At 42.7% G+C, this 22,079-nt stretch overlaps 1 protein-coding gene across 4 annotated transcripts in view; it reads right to left on the reverse strand.

Annotated features, from left to right (window-relative positions):
• Positions 1 to 22,035, reverse strand: part of IFT122 (intraflagellar transport 122) — a 72,003-nt gene extending 49,968 nt beyond the window's left edge. For 3 of the 4 annotated variants that reach the window (XM_072785054.1, XM_072785056.1, XM_072785053.1), the window contains exons 1-8: positions 21,811 to 22,035; positions 13,651 to 13,717; positions 11,496 to 11,580; positions 6,730 to 6,808; positions 4,746 to 4,822; positions 2,468 to 2,534; positions 1,405 to 1,551; positions 196 to 372 (exon numbers count right to left, since the gene is read on the reverse strand). In XM_072785054.1, the coding sequence (XP_072641155.1) occupies positions 196 to 372; positions 1,405 to 1,551; positions 2,468 to 2,534; positions 4,746 to 4,822; positions 6,730 to 6,808; positions 11,496 to 11,580; positions 13,651 to 13,717; positions 21,811 to 21,851 (740 nt within the window). In that variant the 5' untranslated portion in view covers positions 21,852 to 22,035. The remainder of the gene's footprint in view (positions 1 to 195; positions 373 to 1,404; positions 1,552 to 2,467; positions 2,535 to 4,745; positions 4,823 to 6,729; positions 6,809 to 11,495; positions 11,581 to 13,650; positions 13,718 to 21,810) is intronic. The other variant, XM_072785055.1, reaches the window with a different exon arrangement.
• Between the last annotated feature and the right edge of the window lie 44 nt (positions 22,036 to 22,079).

Raw genomic sequence — 22,079 nt, forward strand, 5'->3', positions numbered from 1 at the left:
TCAGCAATTCCTAAATTTCCCAAAGAATAATTGTATGACAAGCTATAAGGTGTTCCCCCTTGTTGGAGGAGCTTTCACCAACAATTCCCCCAACCCCACTTAGAATGGAGCTTCAGAGCAGTGTCTGCCCTGGCAGGTCTACGCTGGGGCCTGGACCCCTCCAAGGAGGGTTCTTGCTCCTCGGGACACACTCACGAGTTGTCGTCCCTGGGACTGTCGTCCTCTTCCTCTGGCTCTTCCTCCTCTGCCTCACTACCCTGACTACTGTACACTGCTGACTTCAGAGTGGAAGGGATTTCCTGAAAATATCTGTTGACAATGACTTCCTCGGCATCTTCATTTTCTCTGTTCATCCAGAAACTCTCCCATTGGCTGTAGACAGTAAGTGGTTGTTCACAATCACATTGCCTAGAACTGCACTAAAGCTATAATTTCAAAACCTGTCAAGGAGCCCCTGAACCCTGCCCGGAAGAGGATAGCAACCAGGTACATTGGGCATCCTGCTTCTCATGAATTAAAAATGGTACCCTGAAGCCACAGAGTCATCTTGTGGCCACAAAATCAAACAGCAGGAACTCTGGGGTAGGCTAATGGCCTTTGAAGGCATTAGACATGCATGGTACAGCCCTGGGCTGGACACAATTATTCAGGAAGAAGCATAATAATCTGGTGTAAGAAAGGCAATGGAATCAAATAATCTTCTAAATCGAGTAGGTACCACCTGTAAAATGACATTGGGCTGGTAAACAATTAAGTCCTTTACCTTCAGAGGACTCTGTGGGGGATACTAGAAATTTAGTATTAAAGGATTATACAAAGAGCACCAAAAGCTTTTAGTCTACCTTTTTAAAGTCACATGGGCAAAGGATGGAAATGTGTGTAAGGTTTGAGAAGGTAGATGCCAATTGTTTGAGGAACTAATAGGCTTTGGGGACATTTCTAGACTTAATTTTTACTTTTTTGGCAAGGGTGGCAAAAAAGGTTCATGAAATAGGTATTTATTATTCAGTGGGCACATGTTCTGCCCAGACTTGGAGGGAAGAAATGAAAAAAAAAAAAAGACCAAAATAAATAGCAAAGAAGTGTGCTATTAACTCATAAAGAAATGGGCTCTCTATAGCACGCGTGCACGCGCACACACACGCACGCGCATGCACACAGAGTTTGGGCTGGCCTAGATAGTTCATCTGCTTAGCTAAAATTTCTGGGATTCATTCCAAAACTCAAGATGGGCTCTTAAAACATTCCATTCAAATGGAATGGGTTCCAAAACAGATCAGTCAAATGGAATGAGAAGGTTTTGAATGGAGGGAGACCTTAGGAAGACAGAAAGAACTCAGCCTGTGGAGAAAGCCCTTTTTCTCAGTAATATCTGTCCTAGAAGGAGGACAGCTATAAGATTACCTTGAAGGGCTCCAGCAGATGGACCATATGGGGGAGAGGGAGCCCCCGGGCCGCTCGATCTTCACTTTCTCCTCGCCATTTTTATTCCGTATGCTGATGATCCCATTGAACATCCCCAGAGCCAAGTACTGACCATCATTTGTCCAGCTGTTCATTCAACCAACAGAGGGCATAGGGAGAGGGAAAGGAACACACAGAAGATAAAACCAGTGAGGATGATGTGTTGTTGAAATACAGTCTGATGAGGCAGCAATGGCAGGCCCATCTTGATGCAAAAATTAGAGGACCAAACTTCAAACCCCATTTATTTTTAGAATCAACAGTGAGATGTGAAGGCAATAGCACTGTTTTCTGAGCTCCCACAGCTTTCCGTACATAATTCCATGGTAGCCCCTAGCTACCCACATCTGCTGCGCCAGCCTCTATTCCCCACTCACCATTTCAACCTCCTCCCACTTCAAGTGTCTTGGTGTATTCCTAGCCTCTCAAATAGGTAGGTGCTTAATAGATGTTGAATGAAAGAAAGGCCACATTCAGAAGCTGCACAGCCAGAATAGCTACCACTTATAGAATCTCTACGGTATGTCAGGCACTGTGCTGCTTGCTTTACACTCCTTAGTTTGTGTGCATTTCATAGTAGCCCTAACAAGTCAGTATTTTTATCCCCATTTATCAAATGAGGAACCTCCTAAGGTCACAGAGCCCATCAGTGACTGAATTTGGATTCAGATCCAGGTCTAGTATCAAATCCTATGGTTTCTCTAGCATACATGCTGCCTAAACAAGGACAGCCTTGCACCTCCAGAAAACCTCCACTGAGTGCAGCTTCTGGCTGAGGAGGCTTGTTGCTAGATAATTGCAAGAAGGCAACCTGTAGCTCTCTTTTGCTTGATGGTCAAAGGCATGGATCCTTCCCATCAAGGAGACCAGAAAAGAAAATATAGGGGCCCAAGCCACCCAGATCACATAAGACCTTTTCCCACTGTGTAAATTAACTGGAGTTTGAGAGTCTATTTGGGAGAAGGGAACATAAAACCTACTTTCAGAGCTGCTCTTAACTCACCTGCAGCAGGTGATCTTGCTACTGGATTTGTGCTTGGAGACGGACTTCTGTTCAGGAGACCACAAGCCTTCAACACAAAATAATATAAAAGAAGATATACTGGATGGAATATTACTCAGCAATAGAAAGGAACGAACTATTGAGAACCTCCAGGGCTTTATGCTGAGTGAAACAAGCCAATCTCAAAAAGTCATGTACTATATGATTCCATTTTATAACATTCCCAAAATGGCAAAATTCCATAAATATGGAGAACAGCTTAATGGTTACCAGATGCCACGGGTTAGGGAATAACAGAAGGAGGATGGTGATAAAGGAGTGTATGTACGGCTTTATGGTAATCTACACAAGTGATCAAAGGACAGAACTGAATATACACATTGTGCCAGTTTCCTGGTAGACTTCTCTACTATCTTTGCAACTGACAGAGAATCTATAATTATTTCAAAAGAAAAAAAGGATAGATTGCTGAATTTCTAGCCAACTTTTCAGAGCATTAACTCAAAGAAATGGCAATTTCACAGTTCTTAACTATTACATTACAACCAGAGTACAACTTAGCATTTGAAGTAATGATTGATGCTTCCTGAAAATCAGTTTCCTCTCCCAGGCCTCACCCACAGCACATGATCCTGTCCAGGCTGTGCTTTGTCTAAGGCACACTAGCCACTTCTGGCTTGCTCCCTCCTGCTAGTGGCTCACTGCCCTACAACAGGTGTATGTCTAGGCAACATGAACAAATTCTACTCTTTGCCTGAGCCATGAAGTACGATCAAGAAGGTAAATCTAGGGCAATAATGTATTTACATAGCAAAGTGCAACATCAAGCAAGCTATTTGTTTCTCCCCTCCCCCTGGTCTAGAATGCCTCCCCTAAATATTTCAACCTGTGTATATCTTATCTATGCTCCACTGAGCCTGCCTGGAGCCTCCAGCAGAGGAAACCTCTCCCTCCTGGGTTTCCCTTAGCACTGTTTGCCAGATCATGCTCTAAATGCAATCCTATGGCCTAGGTCCAAGCCCTGGTTCCACCACTTATTGGCTGGGCAACCTCAAGTGAGTCACTGAACGACTCTAAGCTCCAGTTCTTTTTCATCAGTGGTATAAGAATAATACCTAAAAAAAAAAAAAAAAGAATAATACCTGACCTCAATGGTGGCCATAGAACTCAAATAGGAATTCATTTTAATCCTCAGCACAGTGCCTAGCACATCTTAAACAATTCAATGAATATTTTTATTATTACTTGATGTTATATTTTTACAAGTTTTACCTTCCCAATTGCCCCAAACCACAAGCTCTTTGAGGACAGGGATTCGATTTTGTCCCTTTAATCACAAAACTAAACACACAGACCAGTGCCTTACATGGAGAAAATAATAAAATTTTTAATGAATAACAGCTCCTTTCCCCTTCATTTATACAATGTGCTTACATATATATATATATATAAAATATATATTTATATTTCATGAAATATGAAATTATATGAAATATATGTATATGTGTGTATATATATATATATATATATATTTTTTTTTTTTTTTTTTTTTTAACCTCAGAACTCTGTCAGTGAAAGGGTAGGAATGTGTTCATCTGAGATAAGGACACTGAAACACTGAGAGGGATTACATGGTCTCTCATTCCTCAGTAATGCCTATTCTGTTGTACTCAGCAAGGAAGACAGATGGATGGGCTGAAAACCACAATTCCCCTTGAATAGAGATAATCTACAGGCCTCTGCCCCTTCCCTCCCTGTCTCGATGGCCCTTTCACTGGCCTCTCTCTGTGCCAGCATCATGCCAATGTCATAAATGGGGCCACAGTGAGCTCCTCAGGGCGTCCAGCCCCTCTGGAAGGACAGCTAGTCACCAAACAAGTAACGGTGACACACTACACAAGCACAGTTGAAACAATGAAGAATTTCACATACGTGGATATTAAGGAACACAGAGGCAGGAATAATGACCTACTCCTGACAGATGAGGTGGGAAGGCTTCCCAGAGGTGGCAATGCCAAGTTGTCTATGCTCTCCCACCCTTCTTACCATCTCCCTCCCTAAGGCCCTTCCTGCTGTCTCCCAGATTTCTTACCAGATTCAATGTTACCATTCACTCTCTTGATTTCTACACAATTTAAAGAATAAGTGTCAGCCTCCCCTCAGCCACTGAAGAGAGGGAAGTAGCATTAACTCTCCCAGGATAAAACCACCACATTCTGGATGGGTGTCAGCAGATTTTCAGTAATTCCAGGACAAAACATCAGGAATCAAAACTTACCAAAGTCACTGGAGGAACAAGATGCCAGTTGGTGGGTAACAGGGTTGTAGGAGACACACTGGATAGAATCATTATGTCTAAGAAGTAAACAACTATAGATTATTATGCAGCAAACCACAAATGCTTCAGTGGCTACAACTGAAGATTTTATGATAAGCCCACAGTCTCTCTAACTACACACCACAAACTCTTATGCAAGTGACCAACAAAAAGCACAGGGATGAATTCTCCTCCCCTGGATTGCCCCTCACCCACAATTTTCATCTCTTAGACATTACCCACCAGACTGGCCTAGCTTAAATGCTACCTCCTCCAGGACCAGCATGCTAGGTATCTCTGATTTGTTAACTGATAACGAAGTAAAGCACCTAGCCTAGCACCAGGTACACAGGCGATGGCTGTTACTTATTACTTTGTGGAGGTCTAGAAATACAGGATGGAGGTACAACGAAGATATTACAGGACAAGATCTGGAAATGTGGCAAATCCTGAGATGATAATGAAAGCTAAGTGAGTTATGTATCTCAGCCTCTGTTTTATTCCTACACCTCTGGGTAATACTTCACTTATAACCTCACTCATTCATTTATTCACTCATTCAAAGTTGTTGATCTGTATGCCCACATTCATAACAGCAATCAAAACAGCTAAGAATTGAAAGCAATTCAATGTCCATCAATGACAGATAAATGGATTAACAAAATGTGTTATATACATACACTATAATATAACTAAGCCTTAAAAAGAAAAAGAATTCTGGGGTGCCTGGGTGGCTCAGTTGGTTATGTGGCCGACTCTTGATTTCGGCTCAGATCATGATCTCAGAGACCTGAGACTGAGCCCTGCTTTGGGCTCCATGCTCAGCAGGGAGTCTGCTTGAGGTTCTTCTGTCCTGCCCCCTACTCACTCACTCACTCACTCACTCCCTCTCTAAAATAAAAAAATAAATCTTTTTAAAAAAGGAAGTGAATATGGACACATGCTCTAATATGGATGAACTTAGAGGACATTATGCTAAGTGAAATAAATCAGTCATGAAAGGACAAATACTGTATGATTCTGCTTATATATGGTGCCTAGAGAAGTCAAATTCAGAGATAGAAAGTAAAATAGTAATTAACAGGGGCTGAGGGCCCAGGCAATAGAAGTTGTTGTTTCATGGGTATGGAGTTTTAGTTTTGCAAGATGAAAAGAGCTACGGAGATTTTGTACAACAACATGAATGTACTTAACACTACTGAACTGTACTTAGAAAATGGTGAAGATAATAAATTTCTGTTATGTGTATTCTACCACAATTAAAAAGAGAAAAAATTATTTCCTAATTACCAATTTTAGGGGCCAAGCACTGTACTAGGCATCAGGAACACAAAGGTGAGCAAAAACAGATGCAATGTTGGCCCTCATGGAGTTTACAGGCTGATGGGAGCTATCATTCAATCCCCAGAATAAATGTAAAAGTACAACTGTGAGAAATGCCAAGAAAACCTGACTGAGTCTAGAGAAGCAGGAACAGCTTCACAGAAGCAGCAACATCTGAGCCTGAGATCTGCAGAGCAAGTAAGGATTGATGTGGTGGAGGAACAGGGAAGAATAGGAGCAGAGCCCTGGCGGAGAAGAAGCCTGGAGTGTACTGACCCTGGGTTGCTGGCTGTGGAAACTAGGTGGATGTGAAGCCAGTCCCTGAAATGGGGACATTAAAACAGGCAGGTTGGGGTGGGGTGGAATCTGTGGTGTCAGATTAACTAAACTGAGTTAGGTGTTTAGCTAGCCAGCCTGAGCTGGCCAGGCTAGGCATGCTCAAGAAATGTTGAATCATGTATTCATTACTCAACTTTCCTACACCCACCATTTCTCCTACAACATAACTTCAAGTGCAATTGCAGAGGAAAAGTTCTTCCTAATGTTATTTCTAAGGGGCTTTTGCTATAGTAGCTCAGTAAGAGTCAAACCAATAATACTGTACACCTAAACAGTTACTTACGTGTACTTCAAAATGCCCTCCAATTTTGAGGTCCAGATAATAACACTTTTGTCAGCTGATCCAGAAGCAAAGCGTTTGCCTAAAAGTGTTTTAAAAAGAAAACTGTCACATTTATTTAAAACCAGCATTTCCCAAAGAGTATTTCTTAGAAAACTAGTTCTTTAAGGTGAATAATAAGTGTCAGCTGCTTCTCTACTTCTTTTTCTTATTAGTATTGGATGGCAGTCAGGAAGTTTGGGTTCAAATTTTGCTTTGTCTGGCACTGAGTAAACGACGATGTATTGAGGGCCTACTACATGCTAGGGATCATGTTATGTGCTAAGGATTAAGTAGTGATTAAAGCACACATGATCCCTACCTTCACAGAGTTTAGTCTATTAAGAAAAGTAGGCATTAAATGAAATTAATCCAACACAAATATAATGTGCTAAGAAATGAGTCCTAGGAAAGAGAATAACTGGGGGACCTAATTAGTTGAGGCAAAGGATTCTCAGGAGGAGAACCTTCAGCTGAGACCTAAAGGATGAGCAAAGCTTAGCCAGGTGCAAAGAGAAACTAAAGACCAATCCACAAGGATAGAAAAGATATGCAAAGGCCCTGATTTAGGAAAAGCGTGGTATTTCTGAGGGACTGAGACATACCAGCATGGAACACCAAGGACAAAGGGGGAGGTGGGTGGAGGATAGATCTCTAGGAGCTTCAGGGCTATCATCAAGATCTCGCTCTTTATCCCAAAGAAAGGCTTCAAGCAAGAGCAACCAATGATATCTTCATTTCCACACTAGTTGGTTTTATGAAAGAATGGACTAGCGAGAGGCAACATAAAACAAGTAATTACTTCTTAATTACATTATTGCACGTTTACAAGTGTTTAGAAGTGGAGCACAGTATCACGGCAGCAAACAACAGGGAGCCTTCACCTACTCTGGTGAGCGATGACAACAGAGAAATAACCATGGGCCAGATTTTCTAAACCTTGTTAAGGACTTTTAGACTTTGTTCTTAAGGCAAATAGAAGTTGACATTGGAAAAGTCACTGCTCTCTGAGCTTCTACATCTGAAACATAAAGGAATAATAACATCTTCCTCACAGGCTCTGTGTGGGGGACACTTAAAATAATATTTGTAAAACACCTTTCATGATGGCTGGAATAATAGATATTTGAGTAAGCCATATGACATTGCTGCATCTATTAAATACACAGAAGCTGCTTTTATTTGTTCTTATTTCTGTCACTCCTCCCTCCACATTGGCAGACAGCTGATAATGAAGAGTGTGGGCTATGGGCTCAGAGTCTGAGTTGGAATTCCCAGTCATGGTACCAACTGCAGGACCCGGAACAAGTCCCTGAACATCTCTATGCTTTCATTTCCTCATTTGAAAAATGTGCGCAACAACAGTATTTACCTCATAGTTGTTGTAAAGATTAAAGAAGAATAAGTATTTGGGACAGTACCTGGAATAGAATCAATACTAAAAAAAAAAAATAGCTATTATTATTACAATTATTTCTTTATATTGTCTTCTTTTTTCTCAAACCAAAAACTAGTTCTTTCATACCTTTGTGTCATGGTTGCTCACTGAATATTTATTAGACTAGAGGAGACACTGGAAACAAGAAAGCTTTAAGAGCAATACCAGGGCAGCCCCAGTGGCTCAGCGGTTTAGCACCTCCTTCAGCCCAGGGCGTGATCCTGGGGTCCCGGGATCGAGTCCCATGTCAGGCTCCCTGCATGGAGCCTGCTTCTCCCTCTGCCTGTGTCTCTGCCTCTCTCTCTCTCTCTCTCTCTGTGTGTCTCTCATGAATAAATAAATAAAAATCTTTAAAAAAAAAAAAAAGCAATACCATAATTAGAGTATTTCTATTTCTAGATCCAAGGGGAAAAGACCAGTTTAGAGGAATTAAAAGACCTCAGAATCATGATGTAATGTCCTGGAGAAGCAGCATGATCTACTGGAAGGAATGAGTACTCTGCAGTTGGAGGACCTGAGACAGGTCCAGCTTTGCCACCCTCACCTGTTATTCTCATCCTAGCCTGTTTTCTCATCCATGAGGAGAATTGAGAAGTCCTCTCTGCCTGGTTCAGAGGGTTGTTGAGAAGGTCATACTTGATGATGTGTGTGGCAGGACTCTGCAAAGTGCAACAACTGCCACTAATGATAGGCCACACTCTGACACCATCAAAGGCCCTAATGGCATAGTAAGCCAAAGAGCCCCTAGGCTTATAAACTCCAGAGGCCCCAAAGGCCTCCCCACAGTATTACTCTGAATTTGAACTCAAGCATGCACATAAAAGAACAAAAAACAAAAGAACCATGACTACTGTGGCACAGCACACCTGACTATGAGGCAAGAAATAGTATTGTTTTTGCCACTAACTTGCTGCATGATCTTAGTGAGTCGCTTGACTTCTCCAGGTCTTTATGTAGGACTGAGATGAAGATACTGGGCTAGATCAGACTAAAACTATACTCACACAACTGTGTGTATATATAAAGAATATATATAAAGAATGTGCACTTTTCTACAAAGAAGTCTATAGTTTTCATATGATTCTCAAAGAGGCTCATCATCCAATAGCAGTTAAAAACTTGGAACCTAAATGATCTCCAAGGTTCGTTCAAGCACTGTAACATTCTGATTCTGGACCTTCTCAGCAGTAGTCACAGGATGTTATCTCTCATCCTACATCCATTTGACACATGAAAAAATTGAGACTCAGACTCAATAACTACCTCAAACTTACAGTGTCTTTGGGACTGGAACTAGGAGCCGTCGCATGCCAAAGCCCATGTTCTTCTCACTAATCCCACACAGGATAGCATGGATTTATTTTTAATTCTCAATATCAATGTCATGCACCCATTCTCTAACTACCACCTCTCCTCTTTGTCACTTTACCACATCCAGTAATCCTTCAAATCTACCAGGACCTAGAATCTCTCCACTGCCCCACTTACTGTGGTACTCTAATCACCTCACGCTCCCCATTACACAGCCGACAGCTCAAAGTCAATGTATATAATCACTCCTTTGCATACATCCTCCACTCCCTTGCCCTCTTACTGCATCTTGCAAACCTACCAATCTGGTTAAATCTAACTCTCCACACCCCTGCATCTGTGCAGTTCAGAGTAGTGGAGAAAAAGACATAATCACACCAACTGATCTGTCTATTGATGATCATTGTCAAGTGAGCCCTTCATGTTGCTTGCGATTTTACTGTACATTCTCTCAGCCATCCTCCTAAATGGCAATTTTCCATTTTTTTCCTTTTTCCTCAACTCTGACACCTCCCTCCCCAGCCTCACTCTCAGGTGATGTTGCTTCCTATTTCACTGAAAGAATGGAAGAGAATTTCTATTAGACTCCTAATACCACATGTCTCCACCTGCCAGCACCTGTGGCAACACCCTCTACCTTCCACCATGCCACATCTAGGTCCTAGATCCCATCTCCTCTTGCCCTCTCAATGACTCTATTCTGACAAGTCCTTCCCCTTTCTCCTACAGCATTATTTCTCAAATTCAACATATTGAAAATTGAACTCCTGATCTTCCACTGTAAGTATCTCTACCTGTAACTTTTCCCATCTTAGTGGAAAACAACTCCAACATTTTCAGCAGCTCAATTCAAAATCATTGCAGTCACCTCTGATTCCTTTCTTCACACTACACACACCATCTGTCAGGCAATCCTATTGCCCCCACCTTCAAACCATATACAGAGTTTGACCACTCCTTACTACTTGCTCTGTTCCCACCTCTCTCAGAGGCCTGAGCCACCATCACTAGTGTTATAAAACTTGCTTGAATGATGCTGCTTCACTGGTCTTCCTGCCCCAACTCTCACCCCTTGCAGGCTGTTTCCAAAACATCAGCTAGAGGGATTCTTTTAAAATATAAATCAGATCAGATCTCTCCTCTGCTCATAAGTCTTTAGTGGTTCCCTATTTTCACGGAGACTCTAAGTCAAAGTCCTTATGACAGCCAATGTGATCTGGCCACCCTACCTCTATACCTGTTACCTCTCTACCCTTATCCCTTACTGCTCCCCCTTATTCTCTCTGGCAAAGCCCCTTGGAAGACATACTCTCACCTGAGGGCCTTTGCAATGGCTTTTCCTCTTACAAGGAGCTCTCTTCCCCTAGATGCCCACTATCAGAATCTCACTGCCTCTCCACCTTCAAGTCTTTGCTTAACCGTCCCAATCTCAATAAGCCCACCTTCACCACCCTACTCATTCCCATATCCAATCCTCTGCCCCACCCAACATCCTCAACTTCCCTTATTCTGCTCTACTTCCAGCATACTTTAAATTTACTTAATTACTGGGCACCTGGGTGGCTCAGTGGTTGAGCATCTGTCTTTGGCTCAGGTTGTGATCCTGGGGTCCTGGGATCGAATCCTACATCAGGCTCCCCACAAGGGAGCCTGCTTCTCCCTCTGCCTATGTCTCTGCCTCTCTCCCTGTGTCTCATGAATAAATAAATAAATCTTTTAAAATTTTTTTCTTAAAAAAATAAAAATAAAAAAAATAAAATTTTTTTCTTAATTATCTCAAGCACCTAGAACAGTGCCTGGCACATAGATGGCCCTCAATAAGTACTTGTTAACTTGGATTGAAGTCTAAGAAACTTAACTATCTTCTGCAACTGCAAGTTGTATGTTAGCTTCCTAACCATAATTAAGGAGTGACAAAGGAGAAAAATGAACAACTATGACTCCATTTTATAGAGAGTGTAAAATCAGATCAGACTCTTACCATCTTTTGCATATGCCACACAATACACAGTATCTTTGTGTCCCTTTAGGGGCTGAAGTAAGGTGCCATCAGAGGTATCATAAACCTGGCAAAAAAGAGACAGAAGTATAGGTGGCTCAGCCAGTTAAGTATCCGACTCTTGATTCTAGCTCAGGTCATGATCTTAGGGTTGTAAGATCAAGCCCCACCTGCTACAGGCTTAAGATTCTCTTTTTCTGGGCAGCCCCGGTGGCGCAGCGGTTTAGCACCACCTGCAGCCCAGGGCGTGATCCTGGAGACCCTGGATCGAGTCCCACGTCAGGCTCTCTGTGTGGAGCCTGCTTCTCCCTCTGCCTGTATCTCTGCCTCTCTCTCTGTGTGTCTCTCTGAATAAATAAAGTTTAAAAAAAAAAAAAAAGATTCTCTCTTTCCTTCTCCCTCTGCCCTTGCCCCCCTGAAAAAAAAAAAGAGAGAGAGAGAGACAAAGTACAGATTATCCACATGATATCCATTAGTTGGAATTCCTGCAGGTTGCTATTTTTGTTTATATAACAAAATATTTGTCAATATTCTAAATTTGTATCAAGTAAAAACTACACTGAGACATCAGAAAGAATGTGACTTAAAGTGGAGAAACCAAGGGACACCTGGTGGCTCAGTGGTTGAGCGTCTGCCTTCTGCTCTGGTTGGCTCACGTCATGATCCCAGGGTCCTGGGATTGAGTCATGCATTGGGGTCCCAGCAGAGGGCCTGCTTCTCCCTCTGCCTAGTACCTCTGCCACTCACTCTTTGTCTCTTATGAATAAATAAAATCTTAAAAAAAGGGATCCCTGGGTGGCGCAGCGGTTTGGCGCCTGCCTTTGGCCCAGGGCGTGATCCTGGAGACCCGGGATCGAATCCCACATCGGGCTCCCGGTGCATGGAGCCTGCTTCTCCCTCTGCCTGTGTCTCTGCCTCTCTCTCTCTCTCTCTCTCTGTGACTATCATAAATAAATAAAAATTAAAAAAAAAAAAATCTTAAAAAAAAATTTGGAGAAACTCAAAAAGTAGAGGTGCCAACTCTGAATTACATGGCCAGACACATGCCATTAATCCTTGTCACTCTGTGGAACTTGTCTACAAAGTTCAATCATCTTATATGAATTTGGATATATGACCAGTCAAGCTAGGCCCTCTCAAATAAAGCCAGCTCACACAAAGAGCCAGCTACAACATGATTAAATTTTAGTACTAGCCCTGCCCCTAATATCAACGTCTGAGGAAGATGTTTCATATCTGCTATCAAGAGCTTAAAAATCATAGACCTGAACTCTGAATTTACAAATTAGAGGAAATATTATAAAATCTAGTTGCAACTTGGATGTAGGATATTTTGTAGCACTGTAACATCTCTAAATATGTGGAAATTTTAAAAACACGCAATCTGAGTAATCAAGGCAAAACCCTCCAGAAACGGTTAGTGTTGGAGATGATAACCTTTGAGAAAAGGATTTGGATTGCTTACCCTGGCGAGAAGAAGTCTGCAGAACAATTTAACCAGGGTTTTAAGATTATGTAGTTACCATACAGAGAATGGAGATCAGTCAGTCTGCATATCTTGAGACAACAGAGCAAGGGGAAGTGGACTTACGTAGGAGGAAGGAGAGCTCATACAAAGGTTTTTGGGTCAAACATAAAGAGTTCTCTGAAAATTACTTTATATACTGGAATAGGTTCCAGAGGGAGCTTATATTCTTTGAAAATATGAAAAAAGGACAGCATCCATATGGAATTGTTTAGGTAGGCCAATGCCTAAAAGTTGGGGTCAAGCTTTCTGGCTTCTCAGGGAGGGAGCCCTTTCAGTCTTGTTGCTTGAATTTTTCAGGGGACAAAATGTGAACTGACACCAGTCCAGTTTCAAAGGCATTTTGATTAATTGTTTTCAACTTTTTTGTGGGTGTCTCAAAGTAAAGGGAAAGATTAATGACTCCAAAGGAGGTATTGTTCACAGGTTCCTATCTGATAGACAGTTTACTTACCTGTTTTAAATAGCCCATTTCCTTCCCTATTAAAAAGTAATGACTGGTTTTTCCGCCCTTGCCTTTTTTATCTTAAAAAAGGGGGGTCAAATTTCAGAGCATTTACTAGAGGGAGGGGGAAAAAAGCACTTAAAAAGGAAACTCAGACAAAATCCTACCAGTAATCTGTTTCCTGCAGCCAAAATCAGTTGCGTTCCATCAGGCTTAAATGCGAGGTCATATATACTAAACAGGAGACAAGACAAGACAAAAGGACAATTAGGAACCAAAATGATGAGGTCTGCTAATGGCCAGGAAAGCAAACTTTATTTCCATTATGAAACACTGCTTGTGTATGAGGGAGAAAAATAATGGCTTAGGATTGCATTTGGTTGCAAATTCCATTCAACCACCACACCTTGGCAGCCCATTCAATCACGATTTACTCGACAGTTAGCTTTATGTCCCAATTTCCACTTGTCCAGAAGCCAGACGCCAGAGATGATTCAAAGGGTCAATGGTTGAAGGCACGGACTCTTTTATAAAGGCTGGACAAACTGAGGGCTACTAAATCCACATGTCTCTGAAAATTGGCCATTTATTAAAATATCATTATTATTTTCCAACCAATTGGACACTTAATGAATGCCTCTCTCGTGCTAGGCAGTAACAGATACAAAATGAGTAAATCACAGTCCCTCCCTGCCCTCAAGGAAATCACCATCCAGTGGGAAGGTGTGACTCAGACATATTCACACACCATATGTCATCAACTCTGAAGCATATATGTTTTCACATTTTAACATCTCTGAGGTGGGGATGTGTCTTATAATTGATGATATATCAGCTTCATTGAAAGCATTTTTTGCTTTCTTAGTGGCATGTAAGATAACAGTATTTTACAATCAGTGACCTCTTAGATTAGATGAAATACAGAATAATATAGAATAAAGGTTTTAGGCAGCATTCAAAGGAGAAGGATCAGTGTTCTGATTTGGAGAAAGGATGAAAAAAAGCTTCACGAAGAAAACAGTATGTGGAAAAAGCAGGGCTTTTGAGACATGCAGGAGGAGATTTGGAGAGGATAGCATTTCAGGCAGAGAAAAGAGAACAAGCGAAGACATGAGGGTGGGAATAATCTAAATAATTGAATTTGACTGAAACATTTGGCTATGCACAAGGTGGTAGAGAGAGATCAGGCTAGAAAAACAGACTACAGCCATATTACAATGATTCTTGAATGCCCCAGGCAGAGGATTTCATTAGTTCAGGTGACTCTAGTAAGAATGTGCTATACAGCACTGCCATGAGAGCCTATTGTCAAGGTGTAGCATAGGATACATTTACTGATACCTGCAGTAATCTAGACTTATAGACTCTGGGGAAGAGTACTTGGAGCATGTTCCAGAGATACTCTGTGCTGAGCTCTTCAAATGCGTTATTTTATTTCATCTTCACAATTCCATGAGGTAAGAATTATTACTCAGTTTTGTAGTTGAGGACACCGTAGCTCAGAGAAGTCAAGTATCTCACCCAAAGTCACACAACCAACAAATGGCAGGGCCAGAATTTTAACTTGGGTCTGACTCTGGAATCTGTGCTATACTGCCTTCCACTTTCTTGAACTATTATCAAATATGACAAATCTGTTATCCTTAGTACTTTAACAGTGACAGTGGCTAACATTAATTAAGCATATCTATTTACTGTGTGTGCTAAGTACAGTTTAAATGCTTTACATGTATTAGCTCACTTAATCCTCACAACCCTATACCTATTCAGTAGATGAGAAAAATTAAGACCCAGAGAAGTAACTTGCCCGAAAAGAAACTGCTGAGTGGAGGTGGCACCAGAATTCAAACCCAGGTAGTCTTAGGCTCAAAAGCCCAGGCTGTAACCACAATGATTTGTGGCCTTCATTTTCATTATTATTAGCACATGCTATAGCTGGCAAAAGAATTAGCAGTGGTTTTCACACTCTATCAATATGAAAAAAAAGGCATTACATGGAGAATTCAGAAAGTTTTTTATTTGGTTTTATTGACCTCAGAAGCTTCCTTTAACAAAAATAAGTCTTAAAAAAATAATAATAACTCTTTACATATATTCAACAGCTGGCTGATGGAGAAGCTGGAACCAGTGTGGGCATCCCTCTTGATAGAAGCAAACACAGAGTTCTTCAGCTTCCTCACTATTACATGTAATAGATCTGGGCCTTACTGCTTCCTGGGCTTTCTTTCTCTGAGCCTAGGAAAAAAAGTACCTGGTGCATATCACATTCTGAAGAGACGCAGGGCAGTAAAGTGAAAATTAGAAGGGACCTGGATCCAGAAGAACCGACGTCCTGTCCGAGCTTTTGTGCTTACCTGCAAAACAAAGCTAGAGAGCTGCCCTCCCACCTCTGGCTGCACAGGTCACCTGAAACCTGTGGGTTGCTATGATGAGGTCCAGATTTTGGAGAACATCTGTACCTCTCTTTTAAAGTCATCCTTGGTCATGTAGCTTCCTTTTTTCACCTGGCTCAGTGGGTTAAGTATCTGACTCTTGGTTTTGGCTCAGGTCATGATCTTTGGGTTACAGGACTGAGCTCTGTATCAGGTCCACGCTCAGCATGGGGTCAGCTTGAGTTTCTCTTTCCCTCTCCCTCTGCCCCGCCCCCCACTGGTTCTCTCTCTCCCTCTCTCTAAAATGAATAAATAAGTCTTTTTTTAAAAAAGTGGCTCCCGTGGAAATCTTCTTCATAAAGGTCATTTGGGGTTGAATTCTCAGAAAATCATTTGAGTATCTGATTTGGGCCAAGCTTTAAACTATCTTCCTCTCAAATGTAAAAATTCATTTTCTCTAAATGTCTTGAAATTTCCCTTCCTAAAGTATAACATAATATTCAATTTACCCAATCTAAACTCTTAATGTGGGGATCCCTGGGTGGCGCAGCGGTTTGGCGCCTGCCTTTGGCCCAGGGCGCGATCCTGGAGACCCGGGATCGAATCCCACGTCGGGCTCCCGGTGCATGGAGCCTGCTTCTCCCTCTGCCTGTGTCTCTGCCTCTCTCTCTCTCTCTGTGGCTATCATAAGTAAATAAAAATTAAAAAAAAAAAATAAACTCTTAATGTACTTAGGATCTGTATAATTCATTGTAGTTCTGAATTATTGTTATTTTTTTAGCTCTGAATTATATTATCTTCTATATTTTACACTGTTTCAAATACAATCTTGTCTCCTTAATTATAGTCATGTGAAGTTCAAGGGCAAGGACCCTATTTTAGACATTTGTGGGTCCACCAGGCATGGCAGTGTCCTAGACACAAAATGAATATAATCGACAAACTGACAATATCTTAAACCTCTCAGACTTTTAATTACATCATGAGACCATGAAACTGAATAAAGGAAACCTCATTTAAAATGGAGTCGATAGGCCAGAAGGGGGAGCTCTCATGGTGTACTACTTGTTGCAGCCCTTTGAAGACTCAGCAGGAAGAAGCCTATACCTTACTTAGCTAAAGGAAGATTTATCACCTCGCCCAGCAACAGCCCAAGCAATGAGAGACTGTCACAACTCAACCAATGAAAAGCCACGACACTTTGAGCTCCTAGTTTACTCCAATGGACTTTTTGTTTATAATGGCCCCTCCCAACTTCCTCCTTTCTTCTAAGAGTGTTCCTCTCCCTCTTTCTGAGTGTGAGTGTTTCACCATAGCTTTCTTCCAAATTGCTATTCCTCTCCTATTCCTGAATGAACCCACTTTACTGGTAAAATAATTGGCTGTTTTGGGATCCTTGGGTGGCGCAGCGGTTTGGCGCCTGCCTTTGGCGCAGGGCGCAATCCTGGAGACCCGGAATCGAATCCCACATCGGGCTTCCGGTGCATGGAGCCTGCTTCTCCCTCTGCCTGTGTCTCTGCCTCTCTCTCTCTCTGTGTGTGACTATCATAAATAAATAAAAATAAATTTAAAAAAAAATAATTGGCTATTTTGTTTTCAAGGTTGACAAGATCACAGAAACTCAGAATTGGGAAAGACCCTAAAACTTGTCAGGTAGTCCAGCTCCCCTATTGTGGCACTAATTCCCTATAAGATGGCCATCCAACCTCTGAACACTCCCAGGGTTGGAGAGCTCACCAGTCTGCAGGCAGTTTATTGTATAAAGGATGGCTCTCTCTCTTTTAAGAGAAAGATACACTGTCAAATTCCATTGCAGAAAGACAGAGGGCAAATACTGCAAATTGTCCTCTGCCAACCTTTTGTCCACCCCACTTTAAAAATTGAAGTCCCAAGGTGCCTCTCCAAACCCTGCACAATTTGACCCAGCCACAGTTACTTGCTTTAAGTCTTAGGCAATTTATGTCACCTTTTTAAGTCTCATTTTCTTCATCTGTAAATGGGGGTAACAATCCCAACCTGTTGTTGTGGAGATTAAATAAAATAATGGATATAAACGCTGTCTAGCCTATAGCAAGCACTCAGTAAATACTAGCTGATGTAACTGGAGGGTAATAGCAGATGCTGTCCTGACTAGAATAAGGTAGGCTATTCAAATAAGGCATCATAGTTGAGATAAACCTGAAGCAGTGCTTTTAAGGAGGAAAGGAGAGAGTTCAGGGAAGAATAAGAGCATTTGGAAAGAGTTTTGGATAGGAAAATGGGAGTTTTCAGCTGAAGGGAAAAGCATAAGTTAAATGTTAGCAAGCAGTGGGTGAGCAGGGAGGATGAGCAGGGCTACCTAGTTAAATACACAATCTTATGTGGAAGGGAACTGGGAGTCAATCTCGGATTATGAGGTAGAATAATGGATTAGAGTAGCAGGACTAAAAATGAGAAATCTTGATACCACATGAAGTTTAGACTGGAAATCAAAAAGCAGACCAGGAGACAGTGGCTGGTTTAGTGGTAGAGGACTAATCTTAGACATCTGGAGTCTCTCAATTCTACTATCCCCTATTTTTAAATATTTTGTTTTGTTTTGTTTTATCTTATTCTGGGCTTCCAGCTGGCATATGTAGCTGCCATCAGGATTGCTGGTCTATAGGACCCCTACAGTCCCTAATCTTATATGTTGTTTCAAACCTATAATGGGCCAAAACCCAAATAACCAATCTTCACTCATTATTCATTCACTCACTTATTCATGAATACATCTATCCATCAAATAGTCACACCAAACACTGATTTGTCTAGGATCTGGAGTATGACTTAGAAATGAATAAGCAGGGGCAGCCTGGGTGGCTCAGCGGTTTAGAGTCACCTTCAGCCCAGGACGTGATCCTGGAGACCCAGGATCGAGTCCCATGTTGGGCTCCCTGCATGGAGCCTGCTCCTCCTTCTGCCTGTGTCTCTGCCTGTCTTTCTCTATGGGTCAAATAAATAAATAAATAAATAAATAAATAAATAAATAATCTTAAAAAAAAAAAGCAATGAATAAGTAGCAGCCATTGCTTTTAAGGGGTTTATAGACTTCGGGGATAAACAGATGCACAATAACTCTTAAACTAGACAGATTCTAAGTGCCACAAGAGAGGAATGAACAAAATTCTATGCCAGCGGTTGAAAACTGGGAGCAAATCAGGCTGTATCTGGCCAGCAAATGTTTTGTTTGGCCCACATGGTGTTTTATTTCGGTCTTAGATTAGTTGCCAACACTTAAAAATTAGGGCATTTCACATAAAAATCCAAATTCATAGCTTTTGGTTAAACAGGAAGATCTGGGCACACCAGGCCAAATTCCTGCAGTATAGTAACTGACAGGAGCTGAGCAGAAGCTGCCCCTTTTTGGCAGAGCATGAGATCTCTAGTTTGCCATACTCCTTGCCACTCCTTCTTATTCTCTGACATCAAAGTCAAATGTTCAAGGTGCTAGGTGTCAGCAGCTTGTGGTGGGTACTTTCATAATAGAGTTAAGAAAAAAGTAAAAATAATTTTTTAATTTATTTTTTATTTTATTATTTCTTTTTAAGTAGGCTCCATGCCCAGCATGGAGTCTAACATGGGGCTTGAACTCAGGACCCTGAGATCAAGAACTGGGCTGAAATCAAGAGTCAGACACTAAACCAACTGAGCCACTCAGGCGTCCCAAAGAATTTTTTTAAACCCAAATTTCTATTAAAAGTAGAAGTGGGGCAGCCCCGGTGGCTCAGCAATTTAGTGCCACCTTCAGCCCAGGGTGTGATCCTGGAGACCCAGGATCCAGTCCCACCTCAGGCTCCCTGCATGGAGCCTGCTTCTCCCTCTGCCTGTGTCTCTGCCTCTCTCTCTTGTGCTCTGTGTCTCTCATGAATAAACAAATAAAATTTTTAATAATAATAATAAAAGTAGAAGTGAAAGATATACTGGTAGGGCTATTCGTTTCAAGAGAAGTGGGTTGTAGAATCACAGAATACTCCTAGCACAGACAGACAATTCCTTGAGTTTAAGATGCAAATAAACAGGGGCAGCTAGGGTGACTCAGTGGTTTAGCGCCGCCTTCGGCCCAGGGCCTGATCCTGGAGTCCTGGGATCATGTCCCACATGAGGCTCCCTGCATGGAGCCTGCTTCTCTCTCTGCCTGTGTCTCTGCCCCTCTCTCTGTGTGTCTCTCATGAATAAATAAAATCTTAAAAAAAAAAAAGATGCAAATAAACATGTTCCATTATATTGCTCACCTGCTTCTTGCAGGCATTTGGGTTTGCAACCTCTGTAACATGAGGAAAAAAAATTTTTAAGGATTTATTTTTGTTTATTTATGCTAGAGAGAGAGAGAGAGAGAGGCAGAGACACAGGCAGAGGGAGAAGCAGGCTCCATGCAAGGAGCCCGACGGGGACTCGGTCCCAGGACTCCAGGATCACGCCCTGGGCCAAATGCAGGCGCGAAACCGCTGAGCCACCCAGGGATCCCCAACATGAGGAAAAATTAAGGCAGTAGCTAACAGTATTGGCTTTGGAGTGAGAAAAAAGCTGGCTCCACCACTTACTTGCTGTGTGTGTGACCTTGGCGAATTAGTTACCCTCTCTCTGTGCTTCAGTCTCTCTGTGCTTCAGTTTTTAAGTAAAATAGAGGAACAGTACCTACCTCAGAGGGCTGTTGTAGAATGACAATGAGATAAAAGACACGAGGTTCTTACCCAGGAAGTGGCGTGTAGTAAGCATTAGCTATTACTAGTGCAGAGCACAGGCGAGAGAGAAACCATAATCGAAGGGAGCACTATAGAATATTCAGGATTTTAATGTGAGGAGAGGAGGAAAGAAGGCATGCTTTCTGCACGCAGAAATGACTAAGCAAAGACAAGAGAGGGAATGGCAAAGGTCCCATTCCAGTGGCCAAAACAGAGGCTGCATCATGAAGCTTGTAAAGATCAGCTAGGAAGATTTTCAAGGTCAGGTTGAGAGGAACTATCCAATAAGAACTATCCAATTTCCTAAAAGGTTTCATTGTAGGACGGTTTTAACTGATGAAAATCGAATAGGACATTAAAGGCACCCCGGGGGCTCAGGGGTTGAGCTTCTGCCTTTGGCTCCAGTCATGATCCCCAGGTTCTGGGATCGAGTCCCACATCAGGTTCCCCGCAGGGAGCCTGCTTCGCCCTCTGCCTGTGTCTCCACCTCTCTCTCTCTCATGAATAAATAAATAAAATCTTAAAAAAAAAAAAAAAGACATAGGACATTAACATCGACTCCTGAGACGAGAAAGTCATTCTCTTTTGATTCTGGTTCCAAGCTTCTGATGCTTTTCACCTCAAGCACCCCTCGGACCTCGCTGGCTAAGCGCCCGGCTCTCCGGGACACACCAGAGGCCGAAAGGCGTCCCAGCCACCGTCTCGCGCTACAACCTATCACCACCGTTTTTGTTTCTCCCAACTCTGAGTGTCCATGTATCTCACAGCAAGTGATACGGAGCAATAAAGTTTCTTTCCTTGTAAAACCATGAAGTGTGCACAATCGCAATTGAGTGAACATCGGTGATACGTGGGAGAAAAACGCCAAGTAACCAAGAGCTTGGGTCCTACATGCATGTGGCAAAAAATCGTGACGCTTTTGAGAAACCTTGTCACGGGAAATAAGATGAAGCCGGGATGGATTCCGACAGGCCCAGACTGTGATTCAGTGTAAAATCGCCTCCACCGGCCACAGCCTCACGAGTCGTACAGCCCCCACCCCCACCCCCGCCGCTCCCTCTCCAGGCCTCAGTTTCTCCATCCGCAAAGGGATAGGAGGGCCACCCTGCAGTCGCTCAGACCCGAGGTTCAGGGCCCTCAGCCCAGGCCGCGGGCCCGTTGCCTCTGGCAACCACGGGGGTTCCCGCAATGGTTCCCGCCAACCCCGCCAGCGCTCAGCCTCCCGCGCCTCCCGGACTACCCCGCTCCTCACCACAGCTCGGCTTTATCCCTCCACGTCAACACGGCCCTCATCGCGGCTTCCCTCACGCCTCAGGCCCCTCCTCCCGCCTCAGCAACAGGCCCCTTTGGTTACCTGCGCTACCCCTAGCAACGCACATGCGCAGTGAGCCTCGTGGGCTCGGCCGAATTCCGAGAGCGCAGGCCTAAAAGGCAGGGCTAGGAAAGGCGCAAAAGCCGAGACCGCAAGGAGCGCAAGAGGAGTCTGCGCAACGAGGGCGCGCGCGACTGGCCGGAGAGGGC

Source organism: Canis lupus, chromosome 19, assembly GCF_048164855.1.
Source record: "Canis lupus baileyi chromosome 19, mCanLup2.hap1, whole genome shotgun sequence".
NCBI lineage: Eukaryota > Metazoa > Chordata > Mammalia > Carnivora > Canidae > Canis > Canis lupus.